The 15,017-nt window shown below is 36.0% G+C and overlaps 1 protein-coding gene across 6 annotated transcripts in view; it reads left to right on the top strand.

Annotated features, from left to right (window-relative positions):
• The window catches only part of LOC136029451 (ninein-like protein), a 123,318-nt gene that overhangs the window by 56,830 nt on the left and 51,471 nt on the right, over positions 1-15,017 (top strand). For 2 of the 6 annotated variants that reach the window (XM_065707889.1, XM_065707865.1), the window contains exon 1: positions 14,561-14,721. The exons of the other annotated variants lie outside the window; for them this stretch is intronic. In XM_065707889.1, coding sequence (XP_065563961.1) covers positions 14,600-14,721 — 122 coding nt within the window. In that variant the 5' untranslated portion in view covers positions 14,561-14,599. Of the gene's footprint in view, positions 1-14,560; positions 14,722-15,017 lie in introns of those variants that run through there. 6 annotated transcript variants of the gene reach the window in all.

Below are 15,017 nucleotides of genomic sequence, written 5' to 3'. Positions count from 1 at the left end.
ATTGGGAAGTGTACAGACGTTTTCAGGGGGATTTTATTTTGTTTGGGGGTGGGGCTGAGGGGAGGGGGCTATGTTGGAGGATCTTTCTTTGGAGGAATCTGTCTTGGGGGAAGAAAAATTCAATGAAAAGGGCGCAGGATTTTCTAGCATTACTATAAGAAAACAATGAAAAATAAACATGAAAACGGTTTTTCAAATGAAAGGAAGGAGTAGCATTGAAACTTAAAACGAACAGAGATTATTACGCATATGAGGGGTTCTAAAATACTTTAGCATAAAGAGCGAGGTATTTAGGAGGTGATAAATACCTCGCTCTTTATGCTAAAGTATTTTTAATAATTTCAACTATTTATTCTACGGCCTTTCTGATTCAGGGGTCATTCTTAAAGAATTGGGACAAAACTTACGATTTAGTGTAAAGAGCGAGGTATTAACGAGGGTATAAACCCCCTCGTATACATAATAAAAATATAAGATTATGAAAGTTTGTTACGTAAGTTAATTCTTAAGTTACGTATATTTTTTACTAATAAAAACATTCGTTAAAAATTAAAAGTTCTAGCTGCATTTTTAAGTGACCGAAAAATTGGAGGGCAACTAGACCTCCTTCTCCACCCCTTATTTCTCAAAATCGTCTGATCGAAACTAAGAGAAAGCCATTTAGCCAAAAAAAGAATTAATATACAAATTTCATTTTAATAATTTATGTGCGGAGAGCCAAAACCAAACATGCATTAATTCAAAAACGTTCAGAAATTAAATAAAAAAAAAACTATTTTTTTTTAGCTGAAAGCAAGGAGCGACATTAAAACTTAAAACGAACAGAAATTACTCCGTATATGAAATGGGTTGTCCCCTCCGCAATTCCTCGCTCTTTACGCTAAAGTTTGACTCTTGGCCGCAATTCTATTTTTTAAAACAATTAAAAGCTTTAGCGTAAAGAGCGAGGGATTGCGGAGGGGACAACCCATTTCATATACGGAGTAATTTCTTTTTAATGTCGCTCCTTACTTTCAGCTAAAAAAATTAGTTTTTTTTATTTAATAAAATAAGAGCTCTGAGCCCCGATATCCTTCTAAATATCAAATTTCATTGAGATCTGATCACTCTTTCCTAAGTTAAAAATACCTGATTTTTTCTAATTTTTCAGAAATAACCCCCGCCCCCCAACTACCCCAAAGAGAGCGGATCCGTTCCGTTTATGTCAATCATGTATCTAGGACTTGTGTTTATTTTTCCCACCAAGTTTCATCCCGATCCCTCCACTCTAAGTGTTTTCCAAGTTTTAGGTTTCCCCCTCCCAACTCCCCCCCAATGTCACCAGATCCGGTCAAGCTTTAAAATAAGAGCTCTAAGACACGATATCCTTCTAAACATCAAATTTCATTGAGATCCGATCACCCGTTCGTAAGTTAAAATGCCTCATTTTTCCTAATTTTTCAGAATTACCCCCCCCCAACTACCCCAAAGAGAGTGAATCCGTTCCGATTAAAAAAATCATTTATCTGGGACTTGTGCTTATTTTTCCCATCAAGTTTCATCCCGATCCCTCCACTCTAAGTGTTTTCCAAGATTTTAGGTTTCTCCCTCCCTCCAACTCCCCCCAATGTCATCAGATCCGGTCGGGATTTAAAATAAGAGCTCTGAGACACAATATCATTCCAAACATCAAATTTATTAAGATCCCATCACCCGCTCATAAGTTAAAAATACTTCATTTTTTCTATGTTTTACGAATTAACCGGCCCCCCACTCCCCCCCCCCCAGATGGTCAAATTGGGAAAACGACTATTTCTAATTTAAGCTGGTCATGTCCCTGATACGCTTGCCAAATTTCATCGTCCTAGCTTACCTGGAAGTGCCTAAAGTAGCAAAACCGGGACCGACAGACCGACAGAATTTGCGATTGCTATATATCACTTGGTTAATACCAAGTGTCATAAAAAAAGACTTTCAAGAAAATTTTTCCATACAAAATTGCATAGTAATATTAAAATCCAAAGTTAGAATTAGTATATTTATGTCATTTATATCATGGTCAAATTAGTGAACCTACACAAATTAATATATTATCTGTATCGTTAGTAACAATTAATATATCTATGAAAATCTATCTGACACCGGACATCCATTGAAACACCTGCAGAACTTGAACCGAAAAGTAAGGAAAAGTGTTTTTGCTTAACGTACATATAAATGTGCCTGTTTGTTCTTCAAAGTGGTGTTTTCAAAATCCGATCAGTGCTTAGGCGAAGGGTATCTAAAAAGGGCAAGGAAGGCTGGATGCCTTCCAATTACTCTGCAACATTTCCCCTCAACATACGCTGAAAGTTTCAACTCAATACCCTCAGATGCTCCTTAGATATTTCTGAAATTCAATTTGACAAATTGCATTCACATAGTATTTGGTTTTGATTTTGTTTGATATCTCAATCAAAATTTCCTTGAAGTTTCACCCAGGACCAAAACATTGGTCTCCTTTTTCGAGTCCCAACATCAAACATGCCCTCTTTTCTCAATAAAAAACTTTATATGTAAACAATTTGCAACTTGTATAACTTACATCAATTGCTTCGGAGGCTTTGAGGGGCTATACCAACCCCAGAGGCGTAGTTAATTGACTTTTGGAATATTTAGAACAACGTGGCTATTTAAAAAATTTTATAGGATGTCTTTGGGGAAGAAATGGTATGGGAGAGGCGCTACTTCCAATCACTTTTGATTCTTAAAATGGGCATAAGGACTTTCAATTTCCAATCGAATCAGTCTCCTCCAAAGTTTATACTACCACCTCTTCCATTTGAAGTGGCTCTGGGAAAAAAATACATTGAATCTTTATGGCTCTTTACTATCGGCAATGCTAGAGAGATGCCTCTGATTTTTTTCCCAGAGCTACTTGTGTTCAAAATAGTCCAAATGTCAAATAATTATACCTCGGGAGTTAACATAAACTCCCACAGCCTCTGGGACAAGGGCTGTTAGCTGTGGGAGTTGTCCATTATTAATATATAAGGTTTTTATTTTGAAAAGTAGACATATTCGGTACTGTGTCTCCAAAAAGGCATTGAGTGTTAAGCTGAAAGTTCAGGAATGTCGAACATAGTAAAAACACACTATATGAATGCTGGTTTTCAAAATAGTATATAGGCAATATTTAAGGAACGGCTGAGGGTATTAAGTTGAAACTTTAAAGGTATATGAGAGGAATGTTGAAGAGTGATTGGAGCTCCCGCCCCCTTGCCAATTTTTATATGCTCCCCTTCCCTGAACACTGATGAAAATTTTTGATGAAGATTTTACGACTACGCCACCGGGGATGCCCTGCCCCCCCCACAGCCCCCTGGGCAAGAATTGTAAATTACGAAATTTGTTCATTGTTTACATGCAGAATTTATCATTATGAAATAACGACTGTTTGTTTCTAGGTGTGTCGCAAAACGCAAAGGGTGTTGAGGTGAAACTTCAGAGAATGTTGAGGGGTATGCTAAACTGAATCAAAAGACACTATTCGCATCCAGTTTATCAAAAAGACGGATCTGCAATATCTTAAGAACGGCTGAGGGCATTAAGTTGAAACTTTCGCGGAATATTGAAAAGTAGTCGGATGGCAACCAGCCCCTCCCCCCTCCTATGCTCTCTTTAGCTGCTTTAAGCCTAAGGACGTCCGATAAAGATTTTGAAATAGCCATTTGGTTCAAACTAGTCTAAAAATCAAATAAATTATGCCTCTGGGAACACAATCCCCCGAATTCCCTGGGACAAGAGTTGTAAATTATGCAATATGCCCAGTGTTTGTATAAAAGCTTGGTTATTGGGATAAGGGAGCAGATTTGATCCTGGGTTCCAAAAAAGGTTTGGGTACTAAGGCAAAACTTTACGCTTAGCAATGTGCTATTACCGCCCAGGCGTGTTATGTAACGATCATTTCGCTTTTCTACTGTACGCACTGGACTAGCTACTCCGAAACATGTTGACAGAGTTGCATTACTGGTACATAGAGGCAATCTAAGCAGACATTTTGCATATTTGTAAAAACACTTCTTTATTTCGATGACATCTGTCTGCGAGAAAAGAGACCAAAATGGGGCAAGCGCAAGCAAATGGGGAACTACAAAAGCATTATTTAAAGTAGCAAGGGTGCGACGGTTAAACTTGAACTTCAGCGCTACCAACAGTCCAAATGCCTTCCTAGTTTTATTCGTAAAAAAATCTTTAAGCAAGACTCGTGTCGATCGGAGATTTTTTCCAATTGGGACTCCAAGGTACGTAAGACGTTCTTGGTCTTGTATGACGTACACACCAAGAGATACAGCAACAGGATCTTGGCAACGGCAATTTAAAACTAGAATCTCACTCTTACTATGATTAAAATTGAGACCAATGCGATTATACTCATCTGACAATATACGAAAGTTTTCTTCAATCCCTGTTTGTGTTTTACTGCTTGTGTTCTGTTATGAGTTCGTTTGACAACGAATAGAAATTACAAACAATAAAAGTGTGAAGAGGGACTGGTTGCTCTCCGGTCACTTTTGACTCTTAAAAAGGGACCTAGAACTTTTAATTTGCAATCGAATGAGCTCACTCCAAAGTTTATTTGACCGTCGACCACCCCTTCCACATGAAGTTCGCCTGGGAAAAAGTATAATAAATAATAGATCATTGAAGCCTTATGGCTCTTTAGTATAGAAACCGCCATAGCGTTGCATGTGATAAAATTCGGTTCCATGTTCTTACTACGTCTTTTTTTGTCTTTGTTTTGAAGAGTTAAGATTTTGACAGGGAGCCAGGAATAATTTAATTTTGCACCACCAGTAAATTCTAATTACCGCAACTTGAGCTTATCCTATTTTCCCACCAATAATGAGTTTTATGACAGTCATTTGAGGAAACCTAAGACAAAGTGATTACAGAGCAAACGGGCCCCTTCAATGCCCTTTTTAGCTACAATCTCTCCAAAAACGTCAGGTCAAAATTTTGGTATAGCCATCTTATTCAAAACAATAAAAAAAGCCAAATAACTACTCTTCCAGGGGTGTCAGAACCCTCCATTGCCCCATGTTTTCTGTTTTCTCCAAAATTACCTAACCCCCCTGTTTTCTGTGATCATTTATTTTTAATTTCTGTTCATTTGGGTTTAGCTTATTCTTTAGTAGTAAATTCTTGTTATTTGAGTTCTGATTATTACAGGAATTTATTGCTGCTGGTCTTAAATTTAATATGGCTATTCACTTTTAATTGCCGAACAAATAAAACATTCAAATGGGGATAAGTCCATCTGAACGCTTATTGTGGTCTGGGAAAAGAATACCTTGTGAGGTATCACGTCAAAAATATTTGTATTCGAAAAACTTTTTTTCGAGGAAATCTATCAAATGAATTTAAAGAAACGGCACGTAATGTATTAACTAAAAAGTTTTGAATTAATTTTGGCTACATCTGCTCTTAACTCTCCGAAATAGACCTTTCAGGGTGCTTAACTATCAGGGTGATTAGACTGAACCTAGAGGACTCTGACGAAGACAATTAACTCAAGAAGAAAATCAATTTTGGGATTTTCGAATTTTCCCATAATCCTATAGATTTTAGTTAAGAAAAACTCTTTTTTCGTCTGCTTGAAAATAATTGAGTATGTGTGGCAATTAAAAAAAAAAGTATCAATCATCGCAGTATGTAGACTCTGTTATGTTGTCATAACAAAATGAAGATCGGACATCACAAATCATTAAATCCAGAATTATTTCTTCATTTTTTATGTCTGTTAAGGAGGGTTGTTTTTACCCTGTTTCTGTCTACATACTGCGATGGTTGATACTTTTTTTTTTAGTTGCCACACATACTCAATTATTTTCAAACAGATGAACTCACAGTCAAACGAACTCATAATTCGTTTGATCAACATCCGCTTAAATATTCCTTGAAAGCTTCAACTTAATACACTTAGCTTACGTAGTAGGAACAGTTGTAGTAGCAGTAGTAGCATTAGCATCAGTATGCGCATAACACCTTTGGTTCCTTCAACATCCCCTTCAACACACGCTGAAAGTTTCATGAAAAACCGTTCCCAAAGCATTGCTGATACGTCCTTTTGACAACCTATGTGAGCAGAGTCTTAATACCTTGACAGTCTGTCTAATACCCATTAAAAAGGTATTAGACAGGGAGCTCTGGCCTCCCCGCCCCTGTTCAATAACAGTGTAATCGAGCCCCAGCAAAAAGCCCTCACGACATGTATTTTTAAAGGAATAGACGTTTCATTAGTAAATTACGCAGATGACGTATTGAATGTAAGTAGAACACAAGCAGGGATTGAAGAAAACTTTCGTATATTGTCAGATGAATATAATCGTATTGGTCTTAATTTTAATCATAGTAAGAGTGAGATTCTAATTTTTAATTGCCGTTGCCAAGATCCCGTTGCTGTATCTCTTGGTGTGTACGTCATACAAGACCAAGAACGTCTTACGTACCTTGGAGTCCCAATTGGAAAAAATCTCCGTCGACACGGGTCTTGCTTAAAGATTTTTTTACGAATAAAACTAAGAAGGCACATGGACTGTTGGTAGCGCTTAAGTTCAAGTTTAACCGTCGCACCCTTGCTATTTAAATAATGTTTTGCAGTTCCCCATTTGCTTGCGCTTGCCCTATTTTGGTCTCTTTTCTCGCAGACAGATGTCATCGAAATAAAGAAGTGTTTTTACAAATATGCAAAATGTCTGCTTAGATTGCCTCTATGGACCAGTAATGCAACTCTGTCAACACGTTTCGGAGTAGCTAGTCCAGTGCTGTACAGTAGGAAAGCGAAATTACACAACACGCCTGGGCAGTAATAGCACTTTGCTAAGTGTTTTCCGATAGTTTTTTTCATGTTATAAATGCTGAGTTTGATTTCGTTTTTAGAAGTGTGTTTTTCTTGTCTTTTGTTTTTTCGTGTATTACTCCGTCAGTTTCTTTTTTTTGGAATATGACGGGAAATAAACATATAGTTCAACACAATTTCGATATTACCCAAATTTTCTCCTTGATATCCTTAGCTTTAGTAGCAGCAGTAACAGTAGTAGTAGTAGTAGTAGTAGTAGCAGTAGAATTGATAGTAGTAGCCTTAACTTTAGTGGTAGTAGTAGTATTGAAAGCAATAATAGTAGTAGCAATAATTGGAAGTAGTAGTAGTAGTGGTAGCAGTAGAATTGATAGTAGTAGCCTTAACTTTAGTGGTAGTAGTAGTATTGGAAGCAATAATAATAGTAGTAGTAATAGTGGCAGCAGTAGTAGTATGAGTAGAAGCAGTAGCAACAGGATGTGAATATTTTCTTATGGTTAGTTCAACATCCCACGGAACAACCCCTGTTAGTTTCAACTTCACACACCAAACTGTTCCTAAGATATTACTGATGCGTCCTTTTGACAACCTGCATACAGACGGAGTGCTTTTGATTCAGTTCAACTTCCCCCCTCAATATTCCTTGAAAATTTCACCTTCATACCCTTAGGCCTAGTTGTAATAGTAGTCATTTAGTAATATTAGTATTAAAAGTAGCAGTATTAATAGTAATAGCACTAGTACTAGTAGCAGCAGTAGTAGTAACATATTGACATTGAGTCAGCTGAACATGCCTCTCGTCAAGTTCTTTAAATTTTTTTCTTAATACAATTAGCCGTTGCTATGACATTGCTGATAAGTCCTTTTTATGATTAACTTTTGGTCAATTGATTTTCCTTTTTAAGCATTCTCTGAAACTTCCAGCTTAATACCCAAATACATTCTTGAGATACGCTCTGTTTGACAACGTGCATGCATATAGTGTCTTTTGATTTAGTTCAAATTTCTCCTCAATATTGTAAATGTAGCAGTTTGTTAGTAGTAGTAGTTGCAGTAGTAGAACTGGTAGCAGTAGCAGTGGTCGTATTTGCAGTAGTAGTAGTAGCGTGCAAATATTGTCTTTTTGGTCAATTGATCATCTCCCTGATCATTTCCTGAAAGTTGTTAATTAATATGCTCAGTCATTCCTGAGTTACACCCTTTTGACAAAGCGTATACACAACAATTTTTTTTATTTAGTTCAACACTTCCCTCAATATTCTCTAAAAGGCTCAGATGGATTCCCTTTGTCTTTTAGGAAAGTAAAGGTCAATCATGTATACCTCCTCCAATAACATATACGGTGTAAACAATGAACGAATTGCCTAACTTATAGCCCTTATCCTGAGGGCTGTGATGGGTTTGACATCCCCAAAGGTATGATTACTGGACCTCCAACAATGCTGAAGGAAACTGATGTCTCAAAATTTGAATTGAATGTCTGTCTTGGAAAATGATGGACGTCGGGGATTAGTTATTCTTGGATCACTTTTTGACACTTAAAAACGGCACTATAGCTTCTAATTTCCAATCAAATAAGCCTCAATCGAAGTTTATACAACCACCCCTTCCATAAAAACCTTATATGCCCCCATGACATAACTTACAACCCTTGCCCAAGGTTTAGAGGGGTTGTTTCAACCCAGAGGCCTTGTTATATGATCTATAGACTATTTTGAACAAAATGTCTATTTTAAAATTTCCGATCAGATGATTTCGGGGAAAAGAGGACGTCGGGGGGGGGACTAGTTGCTCTACGTCATTTTTGACTCTTAAAAGTAAACCAGAACTTTCAATTTTCAATCCAATTAGCCCCCTCTAGAGTTTATACGACCCCCCTTCCATTAAAACCTTATATACCCCCAGAGCATAACTTACAACCCTCGCCCCAGATTCTGAGGGGTTGTTTCAACCCCAGAGGCCTTGTTATATGATCTTTAGACTATTTTGAACAAAATGGCTATTTTAAAATTCGCGTTTGATGCGTTTGATTGCGTCAGATGCGTTTGAGGAAAAGAGAATATCAGGGTGGGGGCAATTTGCCCTCCGTCATTTTCGACTTGTAAAAGGAAACTAGAACTTTCAATTTCCAATCCAATGCGCCTAGAGGTTATACGGTCCCCTTACATAAAAAATTTATAAAGGACAACTATTATAACTTATAGCCCTTGCCCTGAGGACTTCTGGGACATGCTGTCATCCTCAAAGCCGTAATTACTGAACCCTTCAACTAGGTTGAACAAAACAGTTATCTCAAAATTTTGATTGTAGGTTTTAGGGGAAATGATGGGCATGGGGGGGCTTGTTGCCCTCCAATTACTTTTGACTATTAGAAAGGGCACTAGAACTTCCAATTCCCGAATGAAAGAGTCCCTTTCAAAGTTTCTATGACAACTCCTTCTATACAAAGTGCCTTGGTCAGAAATAAAAATATAATAAGCAATTCATTGTGCCCACATCGCTCTTTACTTAGGCAGCGCCAGCGTTGGCTATGATATACCTGTTTATATTTGGTGTTCATAACTGACAGATGCCTAAACCTGTGGTCAAATTCTGTATCAAACAGTTCGTGGTAACGAACTGTAAGTAAGGAGCGACCCGGCTCAATAGTAACCAAAACTCTAAAAAATTGAAATTTTGATATCAATAGCTACATCAAAAGAATTGCATTTTAATGCTGATTTTAAATATATAAGTTTCATCAAGTTTAGTCTTACCCATCAAAAGTTACGAGCCTGAGAAAATTTGCCCCTTATTTAAGAAAATAGGGAGAAACACCCTAAAAGTCGTAGGATCTTAACGAAAATGACACAATCAGATTCAGCGTATTAGAGAACCCTACTGTAGAAGTTTCAAGCTCCTATCTACAAAAATGTGGAATTTTGTATTTTTTGCCAGAAGACAAATCACGGGTGCGTGTTTATTTGTTTTTTTTTTTTTTGTTTTTTTTTTCTTTTCCCCAGGGGTCATCGTATCGACCAAGTGGTCCTAGAATGTCGCAAGAGGGCTCATTCTAACGGAAATGAAAAGTTCTAGTGCCCTTTTTAGGTGACCAAAAAAATTGGAGGGCATCTAGGCCCCCTCCCACGCTCATTTTCTTCCCAAAGTCAACGGATCAAAATTTTGAGATAGCCATTTTTTCAGCATAGTCGAAAACCATAATAACTATGTCTTTGGGGATGACTTATCCCCCCCACAATCCCTGGGGGAGGGGCTGCAAGTTACAAACTTTGACCAGTGTTTACATATAGTAATGGTTATTGGGAAGTGTACAGACGTTTTCAGGGGGATTTTATTTTGTTTGGGGGTGGGGCTGAGGAGAGGGGGCTATGTTGGAGGATCTTTCCTTGGAGGAATCTGTCATGGGGGAAGAAATTCAATGAAAAGGGCACAGGGTTCTCTAGCATTACTATAAGAAAACAATGAAAAATAAACATGAAAAAGTTTTTTCAAATGAAAGGAAGAAGTAGCATTGAAACTTAAAACGAACAGAGATAATTACGCATATGAGGGGTTCTAAAAATACTTTAGCATAAAGAGCGAGGTATTTAGGAGGAGATAAATACCTTGCTCTTTATGCTAAAGTATTTTTAGTAATTTCAACTATTTATTCTACGGCCTTTCTGATTCAGGGGTCATTCTTAAAGAATTGGGACAAAACTTACGATTTAGTGTAAAGAGCGAGGTATTAACGAGGGTACAAACCCCCTCGTATACATAATAAAAATATAAGGTTATGAAAGTTTGTTACGTAAGTTAATTCTTAATTTACGTGTATTTTTTACTAATAAAAACGTTCATTAAAAATTAAAAGTTCTAGTTGCCTTTTTAAGTAACCGAAAAATTGGAGGGCAACTAGGCCTCCTTCTCCACCCCTTATTTCTCAAAATCGTCTGATCAAAACTAAGAGAAAGCCATTTAGCCAAAAAAGAATTAATATACAAGTTTCATTTTAATAATTTATGTGCGGAGAGCCAAAACCAAACATGCATTAATTCAAAAACGTTCAGAAATTAAATAAAAAAAAAACTAATTTTTTTAGCTGAAAGTAAGGAGCGACATTAAAACTTAAAACAAACAGAAATTACTCCGTATATGAAATGGGTTGTCCCCTCCTTAATCCCTCGCTCTTTACGCTGAAGTTTGACTCTTTGCCACAATTCTAATTTTTAAAACAATTAAAAGCTTTAGCGTAAAGAGCGAGGGATTGCGGAGGGGACAACCCATTTCATATACGGAGTAATTTCTGTTTGTTTTAAGTTTTAATGTCGCTCCTTACTTTCAGCTAAAAAAATTAGTTTTTTTTTAATTTAATTTCTATGAAAAGCCGTGGTCTTTGTGCTAAATGAAACCGTATACTCATTTAAAGCTATATACAACTTGAAGAGAAAAGTAAGTAAAAGCACGTTTATTGGCCAAAAAATAACAATTCCACATGTCCGTTAGTTCAAATTTAGGACGGCTGTTACAAATTTTACAACTCATTATAAACGTATGCTCGCTTTACAGTGGACAAACGCACTGGTCTAAAATAGCAGGACTGACGACTGAGAGATTGAGCGAAGCTTGCGCGAATGAGACGCGTAGACCACGTTCGCCGCGCTGAAATTGTTTGATCTTTGACCCTGACAACACAGAATATAATCGTCACAGAACATTTGGCAGATACGTTAATAGCTGAACAGATGTGGCATTTTCTACGAGTGTTTGAAGTGCACACATGTCAGAATGACAAGATGGCTGTTTCAGAAAAAAAGATAGCGTTTTTTTTTTTTGTCAAATTGTTTTGAGATTCTAAAATATAGATGCTCAGTGAAGAAATTTGCTTGGCTAAGCCATCAAGTACCATGAAGTTAGCTAGTTATCATCTCCACAAATCATAGATTGAAAATATTTCAATATATTGAAAGAAGCCCTTAAAATTGTAAGTCAGCCTAAAAACCACTAAGAATCAGCGTTAATCTAAAAAAAAAATATCCTACTCCAGAAAGCTGGCGTAAAATGCGCTGGCGCAACCATGCAACTATAGTTAGCAAACGTTCTTTCCCTACACATTATATTCATATATATATATATATATATATATATATATATATATATATATATATATATATATATATATATATATATATATATATATATATATATATATATATATATATGTATATATCATGAAAAGAGAAATCACCAATGCAACAGCAAAACACACACAAAAAAAAAGAAGAAAAAACAGAGAGACAGAAGGAGAAAAGGAAGACTGTTTTCCTAAATTAGTGACTAATATAGACCAGCACTTGAATGAAGCCTTAACCCTACTCATCCATACAATCACATAGGTCAAACAGCATAGCCACACACAATCAACCATAAAGAATAATCCATGGACAGGCAGTCATGTCGTCAATAAGTATAAGTCGTCATTTACCAAACAATAGAAAAAATAATATAGACAAATAATTCAGAGGCAACACCCAACATAAGGGCTCATCTGGAGAATACACTGGCCTATATAGGGTTTCGCCACTCTAAATTCTCTACCCAGCACAGTGTTGTGGCTACCACAGAATATCCATGGCATCCCCGCGTCAGGTATCACCCCCAAAATATATGCCTATGAAAGAAAAAAAAACAGCAAATGCAAAACAACCAAGTAAAACCAAAACAAGCTTATCCTGTTAATATATCCCTCCCTTTAGCAACAATAGGTAAACTAAATATTATAAATTTTACCAAATCACAAATATTAACACATTGCAAAAAACCTGAATGAATTAAACAATTATAGAATTCATCTTTACCAAGTGGGTAATTTTTAAGAAAATCCGCTCAATTAGAAACACAATTCAAAATAAATGGCGCTGTTACAACATTTCTCGAACCTCCGAAATTAGTTGAAAATTTCTTTAAGTATTTCTAGATAATTCTTTTGATATTTATTTAAAAGTTCGTTATAATGAAAACTAAATTTTTTAAATTGCCAAGTTAATTTATTTGCAGAAAAACCTCTTGATATCAATTTTTGGCTTAAGATTTTACATCTATTTTTAAAATCAATATAATTACTACAAATCCTTGCATAACGAAGTAACTGTGAGAAAAACGCTGAATATGTGATATTTGAGTGTAAATTACTTTCAGGGAATGGGAAACTAATCACTTCAAAATCAAAATCATCCGTTTTATTATACATTTTAAAACTTAATTTATTATTATCACAAATATTAATATTTAAATCTAAGAAATGATCTTCATGACCAGCGCCATGACTAGGCTCAAGAATAAGCTCTGATGGATATATATTTTTTGAAATATCAATGAAATCCTTACAATTTAAGACCAAAATATCATCTAAATATCTTTTATTATTTGACAAAGCATGTTTTAAATTAATTGGATTATTCTTATCCATCATATATTTATATTCTAGTTGACTTAAAAACAAGTCAGCTATAAATGGGCTGGCATTCCCCCCCATGGAGTATAAAAGAAACAAAACAAACACTTCGCAAAACAAAAGAAAAGAAGAAAACTAAACGAGTGATGCCGATGTGGGTATGGAGATGCTTATAATAACGAAACGGGTAATTTGCCAGCAAGCTCTGTAAGTTTCGATTCGATATCTGGGAAACTGTAAAGAGACATTATGTTTCGATTTCGATGTCATGGGGGCTGATACAATAGAAAATGGAGAAATCGGAAATAATTAGAATGAACTGAACTGATATCTATTTTTTTTATGAAAAACAGGGTAAATAGCTGAAAGAAGCAAAACCGAGTCATCTGTAGAAACCAAAAATAATTTAGCAAGAGCTTGTATTTACAACAATTTTAGAACAACTTAGTTCGAATTTCTTCTTGCAATCAGCAACAAAAGGAGGTCCGGAAAGATTTTAGTGATTTACTAACATTAATTCCCAGCTACAAAAAAGAAGAAACCGACGAGATAGAAAAATATCCACAGATTAGAGGGGTCATGATATTACTATTAAATTAAAGGTACTTAAATTTTGAAAGATTAATACAGACCAATCTTGTGAATTGCTGCTATTCTTGCTCAATGATTCCTTAGAAATACACACTAGAACGTTTTTTGGGGGAGAGGGAGGAGCAAATATTTTCATGTAACTTATCATGCCAGTATGTGAAGGCCGAAGGTTCGAGCTGCCGAATATAGTGAGGGAGGGGGTGACGTCAAGCTATATTTGTGAGGGCTAAGGTTGAAGACTGAAATTAGTGGGGATCAACGGCCTGAGCCTGCAAAGGGAAGCAAAAAAAGACCATATATTGTTCATCGCTACAATGAGTTTGTAGCAGTAATTACATTAAAATAATGTTTATAAGTCTGAATGGTATCTAACATGTGCTAAGGAATGGCAGCGACTATTTAGACAGACTATGAAGGCCTTCGAACTAGTGTGTGGAACCAGTTGGGTTTTTAGAATTATAAAAGGGACAGGAACCCCTGACCAACACACCCTTCACGAAAGCCACGCTTTTTCGAACTTCAGAATATTTAATCATCTGTGGCTAGTTTAAAATCAACCTTATCAAAATGACAAATTATGGCTGTTCATACTACAATATTACGGAACTGGTTCTATTCTCCAGTAGGGGAGCAAAAATAAAACAGTATAAACATTGGGCTGTATGCGTCAATTAAGCGTAAACGCATATCCTTTAACCCGGTGGCGCACTATTTTCTCACGTTTTATGTTTAGGCGTAACTAAAATGATTTGAGCATGCCATATCATTTTGTGGGTTTTGTTGAGCAGACAAAGCGATACAGTTTCGCTTTGGATTGCCTAAGTTTTATGTCTCGATGGAAAAAGACTAATGGATTCTATGCCTCTTCCAATTCAAGGTAAAAACTATTTTTTTTTTTCTTTTAGCTTACTTGAGGCATTGTGTAAAAAGTTGTTACGACTGATTGAGAGGTTCTTCTGATGGAAACACTATAAAACAAAAAGAGTAGTCATTTGAATGCTCATTTTATGCTATTTTATAATATAATAGTCGCGTTGGTATCATTTTAGTGCTGGCTGGTTCTAAAAAAAACGTGTCAAATAATTAAGAGTAGTATTATAAGATTTTTATCGTTAGCTCTTTCCAAATATGAAAAGCTCAGTTCCAAATATGAAAGGAAAACTTTCAATTTTT

Source organism: Artemia franciscana, chromosome 1, assembly GCF_032884065.1.
Source record: "Artemia franciscana chromosome 1, ASM3288406v1, whole genome shotgun sequence".
Lineage (NCBI taxonomy): Eukaryota > Metazoa > Arthropoda > Branchiopoda > Anostraca > Artemiidae > Artemia > Artemia franciscana.
This window is presented reverse-complemented; position numbering and strand designations above follow the sequence as displayed.